The sequence below is a fragment of the Echiichthys vipera genome (genome assembly GCF_963691815.1).
Source record: "Echiichthys vipera genome assembly, chromosome: 9".
Classification (NCBI taxonomy): domain Eukaryota; kingdom Metazoa; phylum Chordata; class Actinopteri; order Perciformes; family Trachinidae; genus Echiichthys; species Echiichthys vipera.
The window spans coordinates 9038250-9063867 of NC_139834.1; the positions used below are offsets into that span (position 1 = coordinate 9038250).

General features: G+C 40.9%; 2 protein-coding genes across 2 annotated transcripts; both read left to right on the plus strand.

Moving 5' to 3' along the window:
- Positions 1 to 4882: 4882 nt before the first annotated feature.
- On the plus strand, positions 4883 to 8096 carry emilin3a (elastin microfibril interfacer 3a; the record flags this gene model as incomplete). Its single annotated transcript, XM_083919763.1, has 4 exons — positions 4883 to 5034; positions 5196 to 5315; positions 5399 to 5934; positions 6157 to 8096. 4 exons carry the CDS (start codon positions 4883 to 4885, stop codon positions 8094 to 8096), a joined length of 2748 nt encoding a protein of 915 aa, XP_083775889.1.
- Positions 8097 to 15944: 7848 nt separating this feature from the next.
- On the plus strand, positions 15945 to 25461 carry opn7d (opsin 7, group member d). The gene is made up of 6 exons (XM_083919766.1): positions 15945 to 16111; positions 22142 to 22232; positions 22356 to 22518; positions 23022 to 23149; positions 23280 to 23614; positions 23987 to 25461. Exons 2-6 carry the CDS (start codon positions 22142 to 22144, stop codon positions 24467 to 24469), a joined length of 1200 nt encoding a protein of 399 aa, XP_083775892.1. The 5' UTR covers positions 15945 to 16111; the 3' UTR covers positions 24470 to 25461.
- The last annotated feature ends 157 nt before the right edge of the window (positions 25462 to 25618 follow it).

Consider the following 25618-nt stretch of genomic DNA (forward strand, 5'->3'; position numbering starts at 1 on the left):
CTGCCAAAGCAACACACTCCAGTAACACACCAACTTTGCTGAAAACTTAAAACACATATAAGGGGATTTGCAGGTCAGCTCAGAATTTGGACCACTAGTGTTAAAACTAAACAGACACAAAGAAATAGAGAATGGACAAACAAACGCAACTACCCATATGTGGCAAAGCCTTTCATGGTGTTCTCCACTTTTTCATGCAGGCAAATTTGGCCTCACCCTGTTCATAAAGTGGCGATGTTGAGAAGCCTGACGTATGCGTTATGACAAGCAGGTGAGTGGAAGCTAAAACAGCTGTAACTGTGTGATGCCATTGAAGGAAAACTCCGGGTGGAGCCGCCACCGGCCAGCAGAATAAAGCTGCACTTGTTTCACAGCACCAGAAAGTCCGAGCCTGGATGCTCTTAGTTCTGCGACATGTTTCACATGATACAATGAGAGCTTGTTTACAAATCAGGGAGGGTAAATGAGCCCACGGAGAATATGTAACACACGTACACACACGCACTGTTGTGTGTCTGCACTGACCGGAGTGTTTCCAGGTAAAAGAGGTGGGACCTGGTACAAACAGGATGCAGGAAATGAGCCTGCTTCTAAAACAGGTCAATCAAATGATCCCTGCGAAATAATGGGCACAGTGTTACTCTTGTTTAAAATAAGGCCATGTTACAATGGTCACAGCAAAACATGTTTCAAGAACATGAGGCATGAATGTTGGTCTGTACGTATAAGTGGTAGAAGAACAACTCATTCGTATCATCAGCTACATAAAAATCCAAAAAGCAGCATTTTAGTGTTGAGGTGCTTGAGGTGGAGCTAGATTTAACTGCTTTACATACATTTAGTCCAGTGGTTCCCAGTCTAGGGGACAGCCCATAGTCTGCGGGGTCACAGGGTGATTAATGGGAGAGGAAATTAGGAAAAGAAAAACGAAGTTCTGCTACATTAATCTGCATTCATTTCTATGACTTGTATCTTAACATTTGCTTTTCAAAATATCTGAGAAGTTTAGTTTAGAGAGGAAATGGAACTAACAACTAGGGTTGGGACAATATGTCAAATTACTTCCTCTTGTGATTCATTATCAATACACTGGTGTAAAATACTGATATCTTTATTTATTCTTTTGTTTTCTGTAAACATAATATACACAGATAGAAGGCAGAGTTGTATCCTTCCTTTAAACAGTTTAACCCTGGAACTGTTCAGCCTTTTGCTAGTTTATGGCTGTTTCTCATTGAAATGACGGCATGTTGCAGTCAGTGAGACTGACTCTTTGCACTTTGTTGTACATTGCTTCATCTCAGTTGTCACAATTCTGTGGAAGGGACAACACCACGATGCAGTATATAAATACATAATTCCTCTTTTTTTGCCTTATTTTTTCAGAGAGACACAGTTACGTTATGTATCGTAGATGATTGTCTGTCAATGTATCCAGCACTGCAGAATGGCTGTATCGTGATACCATCATTATCAGGGGCAACATATCGCGATAACATCGTGTCGTGAGTGACTCTCTGATCCCCCCCTTACCAACAACTATGAAGCAAGAGGCCCCAAACACACACTTCTTTTTTGTAAGGGTCACAAGTCAAAATGGTCGGGAACTATGGACCTTATCTTTAACAATGCGTCGTATTTTATTATCTTAATAATTAGAAGGTTTTTTGTGAAATACTAATCTGAAAAGTAACCGGTAAGAGCTGTCAGATCTGTATGGTGGAGTTTGAAGTACAATATACCGTAAGTGGAGTAGAAGTATAAAGTAGCATAACATGGAAATACTACAGTATGTAACAGTAAGTACAGTACTTGAAAAACTGTGGTGTTTTCACAGACAGCCTCGTGAACCCTAATAAATGTACATTTTTACTCTGTACATGAATAACATGCTGCGCTGCATTCTCTGATTTAATAGAGGGACAGAACAGTGTGATAATGGTTTTTTTTGAAGGCTTTGATCTTATTCAAAAGAGAGTTCAGTTTGCCCTCCAAAAGCTGATACTGTAAAATCCATATTTCAACGGTAGGCTTTGTTGGGGTTGATTGATTATAATGAATACATGCTGCTCAAAAGTGACTCTGTCTGACTTCCTTTAAGTGGAGAGTGGTCTAGCTGTTGTACAGTGGAGTTGCCAGTTATACTCAGGGGCGGTGAAGTTATTCAACTGTACAAAGACTCGTGTATTGAATGAATGTGTGAGCTTGTGGTGCAAAGCACTCAGGCATGGGTGTGTACTGTCACAGCCTTCAACACAGGGTATTTGTTTTTATTTGTCCCCGGTCCTGGAGGTTTGCTGTTAGGTGGGAGTTTAAACTGTGTGTTGATGTGTGAATTAAAAGAGCCCAAGATGTTTCGCAGATTTCACTTTAGAAACAGCCGAGTCATCACAAAACCTCAATATCATCATCACAGGTCTGTTATTCTGACATGTGTGCAGAGTTCATACAACACAATATTGTATATTTTGTTTATGCTAGTTATGAACCACACACTATAAGACTCTGTACGAGAGACTTTTGACAATGGATTAATTGTGTAAGGCAGTGGTTTTCAAACTTTTTTAACAATGTACCCCTTTTGAAATATTTTTAGCCTAGTAGTAAAAAAATAACTATATAAAGTTGTACGATCCAACACTTACAATGCTACATTTAAAAGTTTCCATCACTAAATTCATGGCAAACCACAACACTCATGGTACTGTGTCTTTTTGAGAAGTTGCACTTACAATGTAGTGAGAAAAGGGGCCTGTGCTTCACGGGGATCTTTATCATTCTCTGTGTTTTTAGCTGTAATGCTGCTACGTTTCAACTACAAATCCATTTTCTTGATTTTCGTCTGTCAGTTAATATCTAAAGTGACTTCCCGCTGACACTGAACAAATGTAATTCTGACCGTGATTGCATTAGTTGCGACACTTGACAGTTTATGGCAGTTAACCCCGATTCAAAATATGAATATTGAATATAAAACGTGGTTTATCAAACGTACACGTTTTTTATTTGTACTTATTTTCCTATAATTATTTTTGGAATCACACACGACTGAAACTTTTTTAAGTAACATTTTTAAAAAGTTTCATGTACCTGCTGCAGTACTCCAAAGTACCCTCTTGAAAAACACACCGGTATACGTTATGAGGCTAAAAGACCAAACATGCTCTGGTTCCAGCTTCTCAAATTTAGTTTTGGACATTTGAAGACATTGCTTTAGCAGTGGCAGAATTTAACTAATGTAAGTACATTAACCTAAAAACAACTTTGAAGTTTTTCATGATGTATTGTGTTTCTTCTGCGTCTATGGCCTTGGGAAGTACTTACGGTATGTCTCTGAATACAAAGACATTGGATTTACTTACTTTATGTATTCCAATTTCATGCTACTTTAACTTCAGCTCAGCTACATTTTGGAGGAAAATATTATACTTTTTACTTTACAGATTCAGATAATCACCTAATGCATTCTGATCTATTATTATAGACTAAACATACATGGCAGTATAGAAAATATAGTAAAGTAGCATTATTCTGTTTCTTGACCAGCTACAATATTAGTAAGTCTTACACATGAATGCATCAATAAATATAATCCCATAAAATATTCTGAAATGGGCCGTTCTGCATGAGAAATCGGAATGGAAAATACAAATAGGAGTATGCATGAACTTCCAAACCAAAGAGGGCAGGTGCCAGAAGTGAGCAAATCATGAATTAAAGAAATAAATGCCTCACATTTCAGGTCTGCAATTATCCACTTATTTAATGCCCCTAGTTTATTTTTGGTACTTTAAGTACAATTTGTGTGTGTGTAAAATCTGTGATGGACATGTTTATAGTTTTCTTTGCGATGGACATATATTTTCTTTTATAGACTAACTGATTGATTAGAAGAAATAATAGACATACATTCAGTTGTCGTTTGGTAAAGGGCTGCTTGATTAAAAATTACATTAATGACGTATGATATATTATCTACTGTATCTACTGACATTCTGAGGATGGGAGCTGTAAATGGCCTCAGAGGATGAAGTATATATCACACAGTGGGTTTTTAAAGACCACCAGCATCATCAAAGATAATTGGTAACTTTTCTACATTAGTTCAGACGCTGTGAAGCAAAAGGTCAAACAAATAAATAATTGTTGACTACAGCCACTTATTTTTTATTTCCACTATTAGTCAAAAAACAAAGACTGTCTATTTTGGGACCTGGCGTTGTACACTCTAGATGCGATGTGCTATTTCCCGTCTGGTTTGCCGTGATGTCATCATGGGAAAATTGCTCATGGGGCTGCGTGCCCTGTCCTGATTGGTAGAAGGTAGCTTTCAAACTAGATGTATAATAACAACTGGATTTTCCACAAAGTGGAGTGCTGTAGAATAACACTAACTGTGAAGTTGAGGGCTCTCTTCCCTCCTCCAGTGTCACTCTGGTGTTACTTTGTGGAGGTTGAGTGGGAGGAGATATGCAGATGGTGCCAGTGGGGCCCTATTAGTGGCGCCTGTAGTCCACCAAACTCACAGTGGACTGTTGTCACTCTAACAGAGTCCACCACACCCATAGCCAGCTTCAGGGTCAACATTCACAGGGTGGCATTCTGCTTTATAACACAGCCCAAAAAAGGTTGTTCTGCAGAGACTGAAGTCTTTTTCTGATGTAAATTTTGTAGCCCTCTTTCTGAGTTTGTGTTTTTTGAGATATCTTGTTTTGTCAGAGGCTCAGCAATTGCATAATTTCCATATCAAGTGAATGGAGTGGAATATTTAGGGTATTACTTTGCCTTGACGGAGGAATACCTTTTTCTTCTGTGAGAACACTGTAACCTCAGTTTGAAGACTCCTTTCACTGAGCTTTTGACTTCACACATGGATTCAAGGATGCATTTTGTGATGGCTGTGAGTCCTTTTGTGTTCATGACTCTATTTTTGTCAGTGGTCGAAACCAAGTTCTACAGACCACTCCAGTTTAACCAGTATAAAGCTGGGCTCAGTCAACACCATGACCAAGGGAAACCAACCAGCAGACACAAGTAAGTTCTGTCTCTGTCTTGTGCTATCAGGAATCATGTCACCTAAGATCTTAATTTAAATTTGACTTTAAAAGACAAAAGTTTTTATCTTTAATGCCAGCTGGAAATAAAATTCATGTGTCCCACCTCTATCCTTTCATCTTTTATCTACTTTTTGAAAGAAACCACTGCGCCTATGTGGTTGAAAAGACAGTGTCCTTCACTGTGCAGGATGGGGCAGCCCCGTACGTCAAAGCTGAGTACAACAAGTGTTCCTGGGGTCAAAAATGTCCAACTCTCCAGTGAGTAAACAACAGCTGTTATTATGTCAAGTTAATATTTACAAAATATCCCTTTCTAACTGATGGTTGGTTTTTCATCTCAGGTATCGTCTGATGTACAAACCCATGTACAAGGTGGCACATAAAACCGTCACAGAGCTGGAGTGGCGTTGTTGTCCCGGGTACTCTGGTTATGGCTGTATGGAGGGACATCCGCATTACCAAAATCCCATGAAAGCGATGCCACCATTCAAGGGCCCACCAATGAAAGGCCCACAGTTCAAGGGCCCACAGTACAAAGGTCCCATGTTCAAGGGTCCCATGTTCAAGGGTCCACCTTTTAACACTGATGTAAAGGCCAACCCATGGGGTCAACACAAAGGACCTCCCACCGGCAGTTTTAACTCTTACCCAATGCGCCACTTTGGGCCTCCGAGGACTTCCTCCTACCCAGACACCTCCTTCGAGACTTATCCGTCTGAGCCAGAGCCTGAACCAATGCCAGAGCACCAGGAACCACATAATACAGAGCATGATCAAGAACATGAGCATGAGCATAGCCATGGACCCGAGGAACATATACCAGATGAAATCCCTCCTCCTCCCTCTGGTGGTGAACAGCCTGAGGGTGAGACCACAGGTGTGTTCTAAGTCCATACTACATACTTACTTCTAACTGTATTTGACTATGTTGTGTGTTCACACTTAATAGTGACAAAACTGACTATAATAACACTTTTTGTCTCACACGGGCTCCGAAAGACTGATGTCTATTTTTAACAAATTGAAACTGCAAACACACCAGATAACAAAATTGTATTGTTTAGTTCCAATGTTAACAGCTTTTCTTTTTTTTCTTTAGGCCAGGCTCTATACAGTGAGACAGAGGAGCGAATTTATCGAATGGAAGAAGATGTGCAACGTCTAAACCAGGGTCTGGAGACGCTGAGGGGAACTGTGAATGGACTGGAAGATAGTCTGCGAGCCTCTTTGAGAGAGGATGCCAACAGGATGCTGTCAGCTCTGCTCTCTGCAGCCCCTGGTCCTGTTCCTGCTCCAGCTGCAGCCTCTGGTCCATCCACTGTAGGGTTTGTAGAGATTCCTGGGGGAAACCCTGAGACGGAAGGTCTAGATGGAAGACACGTGTTTCCAGGCCTTACAGAACTGAACGGAAGGGTAGAGGAGCTCAGGACAGAGCTGCAAGCCAAGACAGCAGACCTGCAGGAACTCAAAGCAACAGTGATGGGACATGATGGAGCACTGAAAAGGATGTCGAATAGAGTGAGGGTGGTATCTGACTCCAGTGGCCAGAAAGTCATGGAGAACTTAATGAACGCCAAGCTGAGTACAGCCAGGACAGAAATTCTTGGTGGGTTTGAAAAACATGTGAAGAGTGCAGAGGGCCGATGCCAGGGGAAAGCTGGGGATTTGCGTCGGCAGTGCCAGAGGGAGCAGAGTGAGAGGCAGGAGCAGATGGAGGATGCGCTGGAGGAAAGTAACACAGAATTGAGAACTGAGCTTAGAAACCTTCAGGCACAGATCAATGGTTTAAAGGCTACAGAGAGCTGCTCTGGTAGAGTGAGTGGACTGGTTGAAAGGCTGCAGTTGCTGGAAACATCAGTGGCAGGCCTCAACCAGTCCCAGGGGCACTTAAGAGTGGAGCTGAGTGGACACAAGGACCACATAGAGGGAATACTTGAGGGGCGTCTGGGATATGTAGAGGCCAAGCTCAACCTGACTGATCAAATTAAAAGTGATGAGTCTGTGAGAAGGAGTATCCCAGACAGGACTGAGACAGGACAGGACATGGAAACCAGAATGGAAGGTAAGTTGATGGCTCTAGAAGACCGTTTACTGACGGCTTTAGAGGAGCTGGGTAATGCCACCGCCCCTGCACTGCTGGAGGGTCATGCTGTTCCCACCCTGGAGACAGAACTGGAATCCCTCCGAGGGAGACTAGCGGTGGATGTGGACAGAGTGCAGAAGCACCTGAGCAGCCTTGAGATTCTCTGCTCCTCTTCCTGTTCCTCACCTCAAAACCCATCTGCCATCCAGGGAGACTCTGCTGCGCCAAGTGCTAACCTGGCAGAGGACCAGAATGTTAAGGAGGCACTCAACATGCAAGGAGATCGTTTACACAGACTCAACGTAACTCTGCAGAACATCTTGAAGCGTCTGATCCTCAGGGACCAGCAGGAACAAGCAGAGGGAGATTATCCCATCCAAGGAGAGCTCACAATCCTCAAGTTCAATGTCCGCTCAGTCAACCACACCCTCAAAGGCCTCCAGGACTCCCTGGGGACAGTGGTCCACCAGGTGGGCGAAGCCAACAGCTCGTGGCATGAAAGAGAAGCTCGTCTGGCCAAGCAGATAAAGGGTGTGGTGCAGCTGGTTGGACATCAGGCATCCATGCTTGGGGCAGGTGAGCGCAGACTGACCCGAGTTAAAGGTGAGCTGCAGGAGATGAAGAGGCGGTTAGCTGAGGAGGTCCGAGGCTGCCGGAGCACAGCTTTGGGGGTCCAGAAAGAGGTAACTGAGGTTGGAGGGCGTGTTTCCAGTGTGGAGAACAAGTGTAATGGCCTGAATTTATTGACAGAGGACCTGGAGAGAATCAGGGAGGAGCTGGAGAGACAATCTAATGGGCTTCTTGTGCAAGTCAATGGGACTCTCTCCAGCCATGCTCAACAGCTGTCTGAGCTGAGAGGCGAACTCAGAAACTGCACCTCCCAGGCAGAACCAACACAACAGAGTTTAGAGCTAGAGCCAGAGCTGAGACGAGGGGACACCTTCACTTTGAATTAGTTCAGTTCATACGGACAATAGATTTTAAAAATTAATGAAAAAGGGAAAATACTCTGTAAGTTCAGCGGGGGTCCACTAAAACACCATCTTATTATTTGAATTGTAAAATACAAAAGGTTTTGAACCTGCACTGATAGAAGGATGGTTTTAGTTAGCTTACAGAATAAAATGGCAGCTAATTTCCACTGCACTAATAACACAGAATCTTGAAATTGGATCATAAAGGTACTAAATTTAACTCTTTGTTGTAATGGACCCAATGATCGAGAAAGAGAAAAACAAATGTTACTATACTGTTTCTGTAGCTTACAAGCTTACAAATAATATTGTATGAATGGTTGTTTGACAATGTTTACATGTTTCAATTTTTGTACAGATTTTTTCTTATGTCTAGACTAGAAGTATACAAGATATTATGTTTTTATATGATTTCAAATCCCTTTCTATTTTGACTGTAATCCTATATACAGTTTAATTTCAAGGTATTTAAATTCTGACAATCCAATAAAAAATGTCCATTCCTATTCATGTTTTCTTGGTTAACAGACATGTCCAACAAGAGGTGATACATACAATAATATATTAAGGACTCTTCTGGTCCAACCCTGAGAAACCACAAGAGGGAAACAGAGAAGCATTCATACTGTAGACTGCTGAGGACCAGAGAAGCTTGACTTGACTGAAGCTATGTATATAGAGTATAAATTATAGTCTCGCTTTCAGAAATTAAGTTCATAGGGACAGCCCTTGCTTGCCAGAGGAAAATTACAAATTGGCATTATTACCAAGGTGATACCAGGGTGATACAGGACAAGGACGATTTCAGTGCAGCAGCCAACATTACACTCTCTCTCTCTCTCTCTCTCTCTCTCTCTCTCGACTACCAGTCCGGCTTTCTGAGGACAGTTCTCATTGGACTTCACAATAAGGTGATAGGTGACCTTGCTAATAACCATCACCTGTTAGTTCCAGCTCCCCTTTTGGACAAACAGCCATTAAAATGACAGCTATGTGGGAGATGAGCCCACGGCTGTGTAAAAAGAAAACGTTTTAACGCGAGACATGTGGTGCATAATAACTACGGAAATGCCAAGGAGGAAAAATAGGGCAGGCAGAAAAGATAGACACCAAATTAATGTTGGAGGAGCTGAGCAATCTGGAGACAGAAATATAAACTTATACTGATAATGATGCCGGTTCATGCACACACCCACATGCAGAAAATAAGAAGCTTCCAGAAGCAACATTTCGCACTAAACCTACAAAATACTTCTCTTACATTATCTTAAGTGTAAGGATAAACCAAAATACAATAAAAGAGAAATAATTGAATACAATGGGGTCGATCTATAAACCGATACACAGAATGAGACACCATTCTCTCTCTGCTACATCTACTGCTTCTCTGGTACATATCATTATCATTACTTAAGTTATCACCACACCAAAGTTCAGACAACAACACATTAATCTTGTTTGTTTTCAAGTAGACACTGACAGAAAGGGCAGTAAAGGGGGCTCTGGTGAATGCGTCTCCTGTGACTCGAGAGTCTCTTCACTGCTCACTCATGGATCTGATTCTGAGTTATGCTCCCAGCACAACTCGCAGACTGTCTCTGGCCAGGCATGTGACCAAATCACTAGAGGCAAAGCTGGCAAAGAGACAGAGGACAAAGGATATTGGAGTAAACAGAAGGCTGCAGTGGTCTAAAATGTGAATCATCCTATATAATGTCCTTTGTACAAGCTTACGGTGAAAGACGGGGTTTTGTCCTCATTACAGTGAGGGTCAGAGAGCGGACAGTGTTTATTACAGTAGGCTCACACACGAGAGAGCCCAGGACAGGGTTGCTTTAAATCAAGGACTCTGGGCGTATTAGAAATAAGCTCCGGGATTTGATATTTGTCAAGAAGCAGTAACGTGTAAAGCTATATTGTCCTCTATGCTGAACAAGCCCACGCTGACAAAACATTGTGACATTTACCATCACGAGATGTATGGATCCTTTACTGGAAACGCAGCCCCCATTTCCTGATGCAGCTTTTGTCGTGTCAAGAAGATGAAATACTGAGTCCTTATGGAAACACTTCCGCGTGTCTCTGCTGTGTCACTAGCAGAAGATGGATTATTCCCAGAGTTAAGTGCCTAAACTACAATTTGGCTCAATCTTCAAAGTGTAGAGTAGATTCAGACGAAAATGCCCAGGAGATTCATGCTTTTAGAGTAAAGATCGTTCATAAACATTAAGATTTTGCGAGTAGGTAGTGCACATGGGTACTAAGTATTGCACATCTCTGGACGTACCTTATATACACCGGAAGAGTGTTAGGAGCATGAAGAGCACAAAGGTCACATGCAGATAAACAGTAAGCACCCATTTCCTCTCACAGTCTGCTGTTTTTTAAACAGATTGTGAAATAAGGTTGCCATTTTTCTTAAAACCAGGATCATTCACACATCAGTTATTCACACAGTCTATAGCTTTGAATTTTACTTTGAATTTGATATTATTCAGGCTTCATGATAAAAAGATGAAAATGTATTTCCCTTAAGGAAAGCTAGGTTTCAGCTTCATTAGACGATGTTTAGCAGCTAATGTATTAAAAAATGCACATTTTAAAGTTGAAGGAATATGCTCATTGGGTTAGATGAGAAGGTCGATACCACTCATGTTTGTATGTACAGTATTAAAGCTAGAGCCTGGAGATTAGCTCAGCGTAGCATAACGACAGCAGGGGGCAAGAGCTAGCCTGGCTCTGTCCAAAGCATGTAACTCTCTTTACACTTGAACTACAACTTAGCGTTTTTACATTCACAAACTCACAAGATGTAACATAATAATAATAATAATAATAATAATGAGTGAGTTTTAGACCTTCTCATAGGTAGACAGATATTTAGCCATTCCCCCCTGCCTTGTTTTGAAGCTAAGCCAAGTTAATGCTTAGCTACACTGAGCAACTTAATATGCAGACATGAGCGTGGTATTAATCTTCTTTCCTGACCCTAGAAAAAGCTAAAGGTGTATTTCCTAAAATGTCAAACTATTCCTTGTAAGACTCGGTTATCACTTTGTTAAGATAAGAGTAGCTTCACAGCCACAGATAACAACTAACTTTGAGCTAAAAACTACCTGAAAAAGGAGTCTGTGATTTAAATCATTATGAAATAATCATTAGCTGCAACTCAGTCTGCAACAATACTGGTCCAAATGGCATGACACATTCAAATGACTGAACCTTTGTTACTTTCATTAGTCCCCATGTTGTTGTATATCCATAAAACTCCATCAAATTAGAAGAAACTCATGGCCTCATAAAGTGGGCTTCATTCATCAGGCGTTAACACAGAATGTTAATATACTAAAAGGATGATGATATAGTGGCTTTGTCAGTCTTTGTGAGTCAGTTTTTCCACAGTGAGACCTGTAATGATGTTCACAGCAAATCAGGCAAGTCAGGCTTATTCGTTTCACTGCTTCCTTAAGGGACTGGAAAGCAGAATGAACAGACCCAATCAATTTTCAAGTGGTTTACGTTCAATTAAATGTACAACTCTGCTCTGTTTTTGTTTGAAACTCAATCAGCCACTCTCCTACAAAAAAGAGAAGCAAAGACAATGCTGGATAAGAAAGACTATTTTCACACCCCGAGGACAAATTTAAGTGCTGGCTCACTGAGCATTTGGCATTCATATATACCATGCTGTGTATTTCAGTAAATGTGTTTACTCAGTAGAACTTTAAGTAGTTTTTACTTTGGAAGAACCTCCACCAATAACAACAAGACTGTTTTCAATGGTCACAATAGAAGTCCACAATGAATCAATCAATCAATCCATAAGCTAGTACTGTCAGTCACTTGCCAATTGTTCAGTGACTTTGATTATAACGAGAAATAACAATAAAGCAATGTTTATTTCTGGTAACGCTTACACTGGGTTTCAGATTCTTTATTATTTCACTTTTACTTCTATCTTCAACTCTGTTAGAGGTTTGAAGCCCAAATTAAACACATCAGAGATCATCAAATGTACCCCTCTGTGACCTGGACATTTTCTCTTTTGGTATCTGTCCCACAACACCCAGGTAGGACTATAAAATAATCTAATCCTCGTCATAAAACAGACACAGGACTGTAAATCAACTAAAGCACCTGCTTATGCCAATAACAGAATTTACTGGAAGGGCAGTCGGAGAGCGCAGACCTCCGTCAAGGCATACCATATCTTACAATGTTATGCAGTGTGAATTTTAACAAATTTTTCCATTATTCCAACATCACATTAATTCAGAACAAAAGAAAAAATAATTTGTATCATTAGAACCGGACCAGTAGTTTTTCCATAATTCTACTGACAGACAAACAAACTAACAAACAGAAAAACCGAGCCAAAAACATGACCTGCTTGGCGTAAGTAATAATGTTATTTGATGACTATACATTGGTATAAGGTTTCTCATCTTTTTACACCAGAACAATATCGTGACTTTTAACAAAGGAAAAGTGGTCCTCTAATGATGATTTCCAAAATAAAATGGATCTGATTCTGCCATTTACTTCCAAATGTGCTTTACCCTTTTCTCCTCCTCTTCTTTGAATGCAGGATTAACTAATTAGCGCGACTGTTGCTCCATTAAAAAAAAAATAGAAAAACAAAATGCGTTCATGTGCTATGTTCGCTATTATACTATTCTACATTCAAATGATTCACTGGCGAGATTGATGATAAAGCATTGTTTGCTTCGTAATGCATTACAAAAATAAAGCATCAATCGATTAATTTATTTTCAAAAAAGTTGGAAAGGAGGCTGTGATGAAGGGATTAATGTACTCTGAGAATAATGAGATACAACATATCTGATGCGTGTTGTGTCGTTATTTATCACACGCCTGGTGTCATTTGCATGTGATTCAACACTCAGCTCAGAGATTGCTGACTTATTAGCAAAGCATTAAATTAGCATTAGCCTTCAGATGTTTGAAGGGATTTACTGAGCTGAAGGAGAAACTTTTCATACAGTCTAAAGCAGCTGTGGACAAACGTTAAGACTCATTCATATTGATTTGAATATTATTCATATTCGTATTATTCATTTGAATTCACCTCCCATTTGTGTACCATGCACTTAGAACAAAAATACGTTAGCCTCATAACATTTGCTAGCACTAAACACAAATTGTAGGTGATGGAACTGCCATTAGTTTTCAGGAATTTAATCATAAACCCAAAGGGGATCACTAAAGTTGTTACAAATTATCCTAAGGGGGAGATGTCTGTACAAAATGACATGAAAATCCACCCAAAAGCTGTTGAGAAATGTAAAAAAAACCCAATGTTAACCCTGCAGTGGGGGTAAGAGAAAAGGGGCTGTTATACGACAATTCACCATGACGTCACAACATTAATATTAGTTCTTCCAGGTGGCAAAAGTCGAAGCATTCTCCGATGGCACCACTAGTAAACAAGCTCTTCCGTGTCTTTTAACCAGAGTTAATGACAAATGTCAAATTAGTAAAGTGACGTTGATGAGTGAAAGCAGTAAGAACGTTTGGGCAAAGCTCAGCCTGAGCGGCTCAGGTGGTGGTTTAAGACTTTACGGTATATTTTGGAGCTGTTAAAGCATGTCATTTTATTGTGAAGGACTGAAGTATGTTCCTGGATGTTTTGACAGCATTGATGTTAATGTGGAAGACCAGCAGCTCCCAGTGTTTACGGCGAGGAGATCGGGGTGTCCGACTTGGGCCGAGAGGAGCAAACGGCTAATTCACCGGTGTTAGCGTCCTTTTGACCATTCGTTAACACAAAGCTAAATTCGGGGGTTAAACCGAAATACAACAAAGATAACAAGTTAGACTTTAGTTTAACACCATTAAATTAACTCAAAACATTACACTAGCATTTATATTTGCAGGTTGAACAGAAAGTTTGATAGAATTAAGACATAAAATGTCCGTCTGGAGACACAGATCGGTTCTCTATGAGAAAATGTCTCCACAAACACGATGATGGAGGTTTGGTTCCTCGGTCTTACGGTCTTCTCTGTAGCACTCGTACTCTTGACCACATCCACTCGCTTTAACCTCCTCACCCACAGGTCCCGCTGGATAAATTCATTTTTTTCAGAACAAAATCAATAAAAACCCTACACCTTTAGCTGTATATCAGATGGCTTAACCCCAAACACAACACGTTTTCGATTTTAACTGTGTAACACTGTTTACAGTTGCCGGCTGATCAGCTTCAGGTCAGTGGAAGTTGCTCGCGTTCTGCCACCTGGAAGTGTCTTGACGCCTGTTGTTTACAACCATTCTGAAATGCCCTATAATGTCTGTACAGAACTTTGTGTCAGTCCACCTGTAAATATTGACATATTTCACAGGTTAAGTAAAACCCAAGTGAAGGAGTTCAAGTACCTAGGGATCTTGTTCACGAGTGAGGGGACGATGGAGTGTGAGTTTGGCTGTAGAATCGGAGCAGCGGGGGTGGTAGATTCATTCGCATTACCTTCGTTCCCACCCTCAACTATGGTAATGAAAGCTGTCATGACCGAAAGAACGAGGTCACGCCAGGGAAGACCCAGGACTAGGTGGAGAGATTATATCTCCACGCGGGCCTGGGAATGCCTCAGGATCCCCCAGTTAGAACTTAGTGAGTGAGTGAGTGAGAAAAACCTTTGACCTGCTCGGGTGCTAGAGGCAAAGTTAGGAGATCAACAAAGTCATTAAGATTCCTTCTCTGGGGAAGATGAATATCTACACCAAATGTGATAGCAACGCATCAAATAACTTACTTACTGACATCCAGCGTGTCTTAATGATCTGAAGGAAAGTGATTGCACTCACGTTCAACATGATTTCTCATAACTTTCATCTTGTTCTGATCCGATTTTCTGCTTTCTCTCATCTGCAATAATTCACTACTACAGCAGACACATCTACTACATCTCACCATGTCAGAGCGACCGGCCTGAGAAGGAGCAGGACCTTGTGCCGACATATTAATATGACAGCACTGCTCTATGCAGCTTTCTGACAACCCTGCAGCCTCGGCACGACTTAGCGAGCAAGCCCATGCTCCCTTAAGCAGCTTTCCATGACTGTCAAGTCCGGGAGTGGAGCTGCTGCAGGCAGGGAGGGTGTGATAAAGATACAGCCCTTCAGGTGCACTTCCAATGCTCCCTGACGTGGCTGCTTTTACTGTGTGACCGAAGATGACACTTTATTTTTTTAAGTGGCTGTCTCATTCATTTTCCACTCTCAAAAAAAAATCTCATTCCATTCGCAAATTATGCATCAAACATTTTGTAATTCTCCGTGCATACCAACGTTATCATTATGTGAGCAACAGGCGTTCACGAGGCACAATCGTGAACTACTGGTGCTGCTTAATTTCTTCACTGTGAACGGTTAGCAGCATGATGAACTACAGTTGTAAGCTGTTTTATACCCTAGTCACAAGAGAAGAAATTACAATCATCATTTACTCATTCTGACTTTTAGCTTTTAGCTTCAAAAGGCACATCCTGCAAATTACTAATGTCTGTTTTATATTCAGAGAGAAATACATGCATGCTTCAAATATATGATTCATACGTGGTAAAGAAGGTGAATAACCAAAAGTGTGGAAATAGAAAGTAGCGACAGATGAAGAAATGGGGAGGGGAGTGGTACTTTTGACTCATCAGTAAAATTCAGAGCTTGCCAGTATTATGCTGATCCCTTTCTCCCTCTCTCTCTCTCTCCTCCCCCCCCTCTCTCTCTCTCCCTCCCTCTTTCTAGTGTGAGTGAGTGCGTCCAGCTTGCTGGATGTTTGCAAGTGTGTGTCACTGAGGAAAAGGAGAATACCTTAACCGGACTCTTCCAGTGCTCCTCTCTCTTTCCCTCCCTCTCTCTCTGACTCTTCCTCCCCACTGTTTCCGAGTTGGTGGCTGACCAAGCTCCTCTCCCCTGTGTCCTGCTCTCCACTTGGCCTCCATGAGTTTAACTGAGGACAAGTCATTCCTCCCTGGAAGGTAAGCAGCACAGCGGTGGGTTGTCTTTTCTGATTCCAGTGCAATAAAAAGATAATAGACAATAACAAAAAGTGGGATTGTTAATGATGCATTTTTTAATTTTTCAAATTTTGCTGACATTGTTGAAAATGGTTACTAGCAGCTAACATGAGTCAAAAATATTCACTCTCTTTATTTTTATTTATATGCAGTTTAATCTCCCTTTCAGTGGTTTTAAGTCTCCCTCTAAAATGATCGCATCTGGTTGGGTTAAAGGGGTGTTCACTGACGGACATTCAGGCAAGGTTCAAATACTATCTCAAGGAAGTGAAAACGGATTGTGCCAGCTGTAATGCTGATGAAATGAAGGCACGGACATGACAGCCAATTTGTGGGACTGCTGGCAGGATTAGTGATGAGTTTGCTGATCATCCCTCTCTGTAAAGAGAACTGCTTCTTCATCTTTAGTCCTAGCTGTAGCTGTTTGACCGTTTTAAAGACAGCCTGTCAGCTTGATCTCTCTCCCTGAATGCATGAAATGCCTATTTTTATTACATGCACAGACATATGTGATCGACAGTTTGCTTATTTGTGACTCTAGCCTCACAACAGAGAATCAATATGTGATGACAGTGACCAATTATGAGGCCAGGGTACCATGTTTTTGTGTTGGAGACAACATGCTACAACAAAGTGAACGACCTTCAACTGAAGCTCCGAGTCAAAGACAAATAATTGAAAACAGCAGTCTGAGGCTATAAAAATGATCCATCATTGACACATAGATGTCAGCTTTTCCACACTCAATCAGACTGCAGTTATGTAATATGTTTGTGTCACGAAAGGGAAGCAGTTGTGGTAGAGTGATAAGGATAGGACTAACAGGGTGGCAGAATTGTATTTATTTATTTATTTTGCATTCTTTGCGGCTGCTGTCCTTCCCATAGGCTTGGAGATCTGAGACTCAGAGGCAATGAGAGAAACTACATTGTAAAGCCTGACTAACAATAGAGATACTTCATAGCCTATTATACATGATATTCTGATTGTTTTTCAGCTTCTACTATGAGAAATAACCCAATTAGCTTTAAGGTCATGTCAAATTACAAATGTTTGTATTGTTTGCAACAAGAACTTTAATGGCAAATTATCTCTGTATTAATCAGGTAAATCATTTCTCATCTTTGAAACCACATCAGTGGCACCGCTGCCCTGTGATTAAATCCTTTTCTTTATTTTACTTAATCCTATCCCACTGGATAATAAAAGCAATCCAAAAAGCTACAATTACAAATATGTTTTAATCCTCTCTCTAATTTAAAGTCGATTTTGTAAAATGTAGGGTTGTTCTCGACTCAATACATTCTTAAGTCGACTAATACTCCCATGTTTTTGTTAACTAATCAATCAGTTGATTAAACTGAATGACGATTAGCCAATGACCTTAAAGTGTTCCATATAAAAATCATAACTTGACAGATCTGTAAAACTGAGTTTCTCCACAAAGACTAATGCAAAACCACCACTTTAAACTTTGTGTTTACCGGAGATGTGCTCATACATTTCTTTGGAATTAATAATTCAGCATGAAAAAAGCATTAACAAAATACTAAATCGACTGAAGAAATCTTAGTACTCTAATCAGTTGACTGATCGACTAAGAGGGGACGACAGCCCTAGTAAATTTTTGCCACCAAATCTGTAGACTGTTAATTTCAGATGCCAATTTGCTACAACCAAAACCACATGTTGAAGAATATTATTGAGGGAGATCAAAAAACAAAACAAAAGTGTGAGTCAGCAGGTCTGTCAGCAGGCTCGAATAGTTTAGTGTCACCTGAACCTTTCAACATTCATCACGTGAGCATCCTCCACAGTCATTACATAAGATATGTCACAGCATACCCTGCGATGTTTGAAAGAGTTGCCTCCAACCACTCTTTGTCATGCTGCTAAACTACGGTGTAACAATTACTGTGACTGTGCGGCATTCCCTTGTCACTGTCAGTCACTCTCAGAGGAGGAGGCAGTTACACACAACGAGGGTGAATAAAGTCCACTAAAGGTCGCACAGGGCCTTCAGGGGATGTGTCGCACAGCACACTGTGTGTCATGTACTGTATGTTGCTTTTATATAAAGAACAATGCAGTGAAATCACAGATTTAACAAAATACTAATGATATTATTTGCACACAAAAATGTGATCAGCAATGATGATTACACAATATTGAACAGAACATTTAGCAACAACTATTTGGCTAATCTTTTCAGCCCTAATGTGGACATGTGTATCGACCTGTGCTATAAGAACAAGCTTTACACTTTTGAATTCTATTTTTAGAAGACATGGCCAAAAAAGCTGCATGTTCCAAACTAAATTACCACCCTTTGGTTGTATGTCTCCGCCAACCAACTAGTCAGGTTGCAGTTTATATCCCAACTGTCCATATAATATCTGTTCTGAAGACTTAAGACATTTAAAAAAAGGTATTAAGTGTATCTATTGGCAAGACTGGATGCTTTATACACATCTTCAACTCTGCAGTAAGAAAGATTACCAATTCACCAACTCAATACCCGACCAAATGTCTCATCTGTTCCTGAGTCATGGCGCTGAATGGACAGAAACATCATGTTGTCACAATGAAGTGGACCGTTGACCTTTTGGATATAAAATGTCACCAACTCATCATTTTATCCTATTAGTTATTTTTTTATGAAATGTTGTCATAATTAGCGTATAAACTCAAATTTAAAATGTCATGCGCACAAACAAACAAACATTGAGGCCTGTGGGCGAATGTAACATCACTATGATATTGCTAAGATAAAATCATCAATTACAAAGCCATCATTATAGTGTGTCGGGTAATAATGATTAGAACAATTATGTCTGATTCAATTTGGCTTCCATTATAGTAAAAAACACATTTTTTTTTAGTTTTAGAAAAAGATCAAATTCAAACACAGGTTGATGACTGAGCCATCCCACTGGGTGCCAATCTCTGAAAACCATACAGACACTCTGACATTGAAAGTGTCGTTGCTCATGAGCTCATGCATGTGGACTTCCTGACAGGTCTGTCAGCCAATAAATGTCTGTTTATCTGCTCCGACCAAAGCGATTTAAATGAGTGACAGGTCTAGTTAAAGTGGCATCACATAAATCTCACAGTTTTCATGACATGCTGCAGGGAAACTACACAATACTGACCACAGCGGTGAACTGAAGCTTAATTAAAATTTCTTCCTCAGTAAATTACACAGTCAAAATGTCTCCACAGAGAAGGAAAACTTGGGAAGATGAGTCATTGCAGGGGATGATGAGGTGCAAATGTGCATCAGAAATGAAAATGTGCATAAGCCACATCAGCAGCAATATATGGTTTACCCCCTGTATCACCATCTGGAGGTCAATGTGCCTGTCTCAACAGCATCCAATTAATCACAACTGAAAAAGGAAAGTTATGCAGCCAGGCTCAGGGACATGATAACAGTAGTGTCACAGGTCAGCTAGTCTCAAAATACTTGATCTGTCACAGCCGACCAAAGGCAAAACTCAGCTGGTGAAGCTCTCCCCGGCTCTTTTCGTCTACGCCCTCTCACTTTCACACTCACACGGCTAGGGGTCGTCTTGGTTTTGTTCCTCTGGTTTCATAAACATGCTCAGATACAAAGATCAGCCCTAGAGACATTTGATAGTATTGTCACAATATACTGTGTCTGTGTTGACATTTTAATGCAGTAATCTGTTAATTAAACACAATTGATACAACCCAACACTGCTTTCTGATTTATACAGAATAAATAAAACATCTTTCGCACAGATCTGAGTGTACATGTTTCCTTCTGAAGCCTCCTTGTACAGGATACAGGTTATCACTCATGAAACATGCACCTGAAGATTGTCTTCTTTGTTGTGACAGGGCCAATAAGGAGATAATAATAATTGCAATTTGTCAAGCTGTCGGGGATGAAACGGTTAGCGGTTGAATGATAAACCGTGGTGAAAATTCCTCACCATTAGTATTACCGTTTAGAATTAGCGTCGAAAGAGTATTTGATTACCGCACTTAGAAAAACTCACAGTATACTGTCCAGCATTAACCAAATCTGGCAACATTCTCCCAGATGCAGGCACAGCAAAATATGCTATTGCTATGAACTCAGTTGCCAGTTTATCTGATACACAAACCAAGCAATGCTCAGCTTTTGTCCAAACTGTTTTTAGAGGGGTGTTGATTGTATGCTCCTGCAGCAAATCACATCTGGCTTGTGATTGCTTGTCGTTTCCCCATTTATTTATTTATTCATTTATATTAGTGATATTGAGCTTGTAATAAATGTTCCAAATTTCAGCATTTTATCATTGCATGACATTCTATGATGAGACGGTCAACCTGTTGTGTTCCCCGAGTCTGCAACATGATTGATTCTGGAGTTTGCAGTTTGTGGTGCTGTTGAATTTAATTATACTGACTGTATTTTCATTACCCATTTCTATGAATGAGGGTAGACTGCATTACAGAAACACCTCACTGTATTATGCAATACAGTGCAACAACACCATAAACTACAGCCTCAAAATTATCATAAATAACATATCATATCATAATATTAGTGCAGACACTTGTATTAGATTGCATTAGGTGAACCTCAGTGTACCTAATAAACTGGTAACTGAGGGTACTGGGCTTTAGCAAATCTAAGTAAACATGTTTTGTTGATAACAGAATGATTGGTTGTGCTGACACAACAGTTGAATTCTTTGATTTAGTGGCATTAACTGGTCATTTGATGAACTGAGCTGAGTCTCATCTACTCAGACTGACTGGACATCTCGTCATTGGCTGGTGTGCTGACCTGCATAGTAATGAAGCCTTCTTCTTTATCCTGTGTGATTGCCCAAGTCCTTGAGAGTCAATGTTGCCTCGGCACCGTCTCTGATAGCCCATAGTATTACCCCACATTGATCCCTGAACGGTGCTTTCTTCACGGATTTAATTTTAAATTTTTCTATCGCGCAAAGTGATGTACTGAATAGCAATCGTAATCTTGTTTAAAGATAGCTAGCCAAGAAGAAGATACTGATTGCCTCGGTTATGTGTCTGGCTAATAACAATAATCAAGAGTACTTCTGACACGGTTGCTGATGCTGAAAGGACACTATTGAGATTCTTCTAACAATCTATTAGGTTAATTTATGAGCTTTGTGATGCTTGATGTCAGCTCTCGTGGCAGAATGAACCCCTCTTACCTCTGCTCATTATGTTTCTATTCTATCACTTCTGTGTCTGCATTGCACTTGTATTTGCATACTTGCATCATGTGTAAACATGTGACCGCTGGAGATAATATTGCAATTTCACTCATCTTTTTCCCATCAAATTTGAGCGCATGTTATCTTAATCATTTTGTTCTCAAGCTCTAAATCTCTCATCTCATACTCCTGTCGTAAATCCTGAAAGGCACAGTCTTCCTAATTCTTCCCATCTGTCGATCCTGCTTTGTGTTTAATATAAATTCCTCATCTTTTGCACAGGATTATTTTTCTAATAAAATAAGCTTTTTTTTTTTTATCTATTTCTACATCTGTAGACTGGATGTATTGTGCAACACAGAGAGTAAGAAAGCACAGCTTTCACTTCAGATAATATGGTAAATGGACTTTTATATATGGCTTTTATATAGTGCCTTCCTTTGTAGTCTTTTGACCACTCAAAGCGCTTTACACTACTTGCCACATTCACCCAATCTCAAACACTCATTCATACAGTATACTGTTGGCAGAGGTGCCATCTGCTCATCTGGATCTCATCTAACTCTTATTCATACACCAATTGGAGCAATTTAGTGTTCAGTTTCCTGCTCAAGGACACTGAAGGAGGACTGGAGGAACACAACTGTAGAGACGTTCATGCAGTGAGGAAATAGATTTAGCTGCTGTAACTGAGCACTCTCTCTCTCTCTACAACATCAGTCGAGTAGATTCTTTAATAATTGAGTTGTTCACAGTTAACTTGTGTGTGCTTATGTTAATTACATTTTAGATGGGAAATTCTTCAGACACATCGGCTCTGTTCGTCTCCACCATCTCCAAGGAGCACGACATCCTCATGGGTTCCCTCTACAGCATCTTTTGTAAGTCCACACAACAAGCAACTATCTCATGGTGTTGTTCCGTCGCAGACTCCATGAATATGTGACAAATGCCTACAGGTGCACAAGCTCCAGCCCAGCTCAATCTCCCTTTTTGTTTTACAGTTATACTGTCCCTCATTGGTAACTGCATTCTGCTACTTGTTGCATATCACAAGCGTTCGACCTTAAAGCCAGCTGAGTTCTTCATCATCAATCTCTCCATCAGTGACCTTGGGATGACGCTCTCTTTATTCCCATTGGCAATACCATCATCTTTTACACACAGGTATCTCACATTACCCTCTGTCTGTTCTGTTTTATATCATTGTAAGCTGTGTATATATGGCCAAAGACGAAGATGATTCCTTTATTGTCATTTCTCAGCACTTAGGCTATATACATTGAAATAAGTACCAAATCCAGTTCTTTTGTCTTGTTCAGGGGCACTGACAGGACCTGATATACATGTTTTTCGGGGTGGATAAAACTGGAGCACCCAGAGGAAACCCACGCAAACACAGAGAGAACATGCAAACACAGAAAGGCTCGGCCTGAACCAAGGCTCGAACCCAGTAGCCAGCAGTACCTTCATACTGGGCGACAGTGCTAGCCAAATAAATTGTACCACACAAACAAATAATTGGAAGATGTCTCCTTGAGCTTTAAGATATTAAGACATTTTTCACTATGTCCTGACATTGTATAGACCAAAAATAATCAGCAGATTAATTGCTAATTGCAGCCCTAGACCCCATCATGGTTCTCTTTTCTCCTTTCCTGTGAATACAGGTGGATGTTTGGAGAAATCACCTGTCAGCTCTACGCTATGTGCGGAGTGCTGTTTGGTCTATGCAGCTTGACAAACCTCACAGCCCTGTCCTTAGTGTGCTGCCTCAAAGTCTGCTTCCCCAACCACGGTAAGAGGATAACAAACCAATGAGCATGGTGTTGCCACAGATTTTATCACAAAGTTCAACAGCATGACATTTGAGGAAAAAAATGACCACGATAACAGCAAGCATCTTTTTGTATCTCCCGTTTGATCAGGTAACAAGTTCTCCTCCTCCCACGCCCGCCTCCTGGTCGTTGGAGTGTGGTGTTATGCATCTGTGTTTGCTGTAGGGCCCTTGGCACAGTGGGGACATTACAGTGCTGAACCTTACGGCACAGCCTGCTGCATTGACTGGCATGCACCCAACCACGAGCTTTCAGCTTTGTTTTACATTATCTGCCTTTTCGTCTTTTGCTATGCACTGCCCTGCACCATCATCTTCTTCTCCTATACTTTCATTCTGCTGACAGTGCGGGGGTCACGTCAGGCTGTCCAGCAGCATGTGTCACCACAAACCAAGACCGCCAATGCACACGCTCTAATTGTCAAGGTCAGAGGATATGAGTGTGTCACTTCAGTATGACTGATTTCAGGTTTTACAGTTGACAGAATTTGAGCATGATATGAAACGGTAAACTCGCACATAACTTTTAGTATTACATCTTTGTAGCATCTCCCCTATCTGTGTGTGTGTGTGTGTGTGTGTGTGTGTGTGTGTGTGTGTGTGTGTGTGTGTGTGTGTGTGTGTGTGTGTGTGTGTGTGTGTGTGTGTGTGTGTGTGTGCAGTCATAAATAATGGGATGGCACTACAAATATTTGTACACTTTTCCACTGGGTGTGAAGCTAAATAAATCTTCTGCATGTCATGTTTTTGCAGTATGTGTATCCATGTATTAGGGTCTGCTATGTTTCGTCTCCATAGCTGTCAGTGGCCGTTTGTATAGGCTTCCTGGGTGCCTGGAGTCCATATGCTGCTGTGGCCATGTGGGCAGCTTTTGGAGATGCCACAAGGGTTCCTCCTGATGCATTCGCTGTGGCCGCCGTGTTAGCCAAATCTTCCACTATCTACAACCCTATGGTCTACCTGCTGTGTAAGCCCAACTTTCGCGAGTGTCTCTACAGAGACACGTCTATGTTACGACAGAGGATCTACAGGGGAAGTCCACATTCGGAGCCGAAAGAACGTTTCGGATCGACCTCGCAGCGTAACAAGGACGTGAGCATCTCCACACGCTTCTCAAATGGACAGCAGGAGAGTTATGGGGCATGTCTGCACTGCGCTGAGAGTGCAGCGCCGTGTCATGTGACGACCCCCCAAAGAACTGCCTGCATCCTGACTGGATCCACCTACAGAGAGGTAACAGTTAACCAGCTCTCAGCCGAACCACAGGCTGATTTCCTCTAGTGGTACAACCTCCTTCTTTTATGAAGCAAATAAGACAGGACAGGTTCTCAAAAAGACAGAATACTGGGCATGGACAACAAAACAACAAATGGCCTGGACAAGTCATAATGTGAGTGTGTGTGTTACCAAGACGTCATAGAATAACAACATCACAGGCTTGCAAGGACCTGCAATGGTATTGTTCCTGAAAGTCCCTCATAAATGGCCCGTTTATTGGGAAATACCTGAGATTCATAACATACACACAATCTGAGAAGAATTGTTTGCGTATGATGTCTTGATGCCCTGCCGGCTTCTAGGTTAATTAGACAAATGAGTGACATTTCAAAGCATCTCATCATATTTTGCATACAGCACGCACATCCTAATAGAGTAAAGTCAGAATAAACCAAGTTTAATATATGGCCAGTGCAAACAAGACAAACTATAAGAAAAAACATATGTAGAATTATTGCAAGAGGAGGCTACACACTGTCAAGCATGAGCAGCTGGTGGAAAACATCTTGAAATGTTGGTTTACCAAGAAAAATTGACCTATTCCCTATCTCTTCACAGGAGTGTTTGGTATGTTCACAACACCTTTCAGTGCTCAGGTTAGTGCTGGGCGATAATTCAACATGATCATTTATTGTCTTTCAATGGAATTGTATCGTGATGAAATCAGATATTGAGATATCGTGATATACAATTACGTCATCTAAATTGATAATAACCCAAGCCCCCACCACAGCGACTTCCTGGTAGATCCAATACAGAAGTGCCAAAAACTGCAGTTCTGTGGCTAATTCTGTGTGTCCCTCCCCCCAAACGTCACATCAATGCCCTTTTTTGGTAAGAGGAAATGAGGAGGAGTCAAGGTCCGACAAGATGGCGACTCCCAGAAGGGAGTAGAATTGGATCAAGTTGAGAGAACGGGCCCTGGCGGAGACGCTACGTCCATTTTTTATACAGTCTATGATAATAGCACGCACATTCTAACTCTTTTTTTTGTTCAGAACCTCTCGTGAAAATATTCTGAGTTAATATTTTGCAATAAAGTTCTTAATAAAAACATACTCAGTATTTTTCTATATAAATTATCGAGATGTTAAATGACCTCTATCAAGGTAGAAGACTTTGGCCAGATCATCCAGCCCTAGCTCAAGTAGA

What these genes read in the sequence shown, in the direction of transcription:
- opn7d (XM_083919766.1), top strand. Translation starts at nt 22,142, where the DNA reads ATGGGAAATTCTTCAGACACATCGGCTCTGTTCGTCTCCACCATCTCC. An exon ending in CCATCATCTTTTACACACAG is followed by an intron (nt 22,519 to 23,021) that starts GTATCTCACATT and finishes CTGTGAATACAG; the next exon opens with GTGGATGTTTGGAGAAATCA. An exon ending in CACACGCTCTAATTGTCAAG is followed by an intron (nt 23,615 to 23,986) that starts GTCAGAGGATAT and finishes TCGTCTCCATAG; the next exon opens with CTGTCAGTGGCCGTTTGTAT.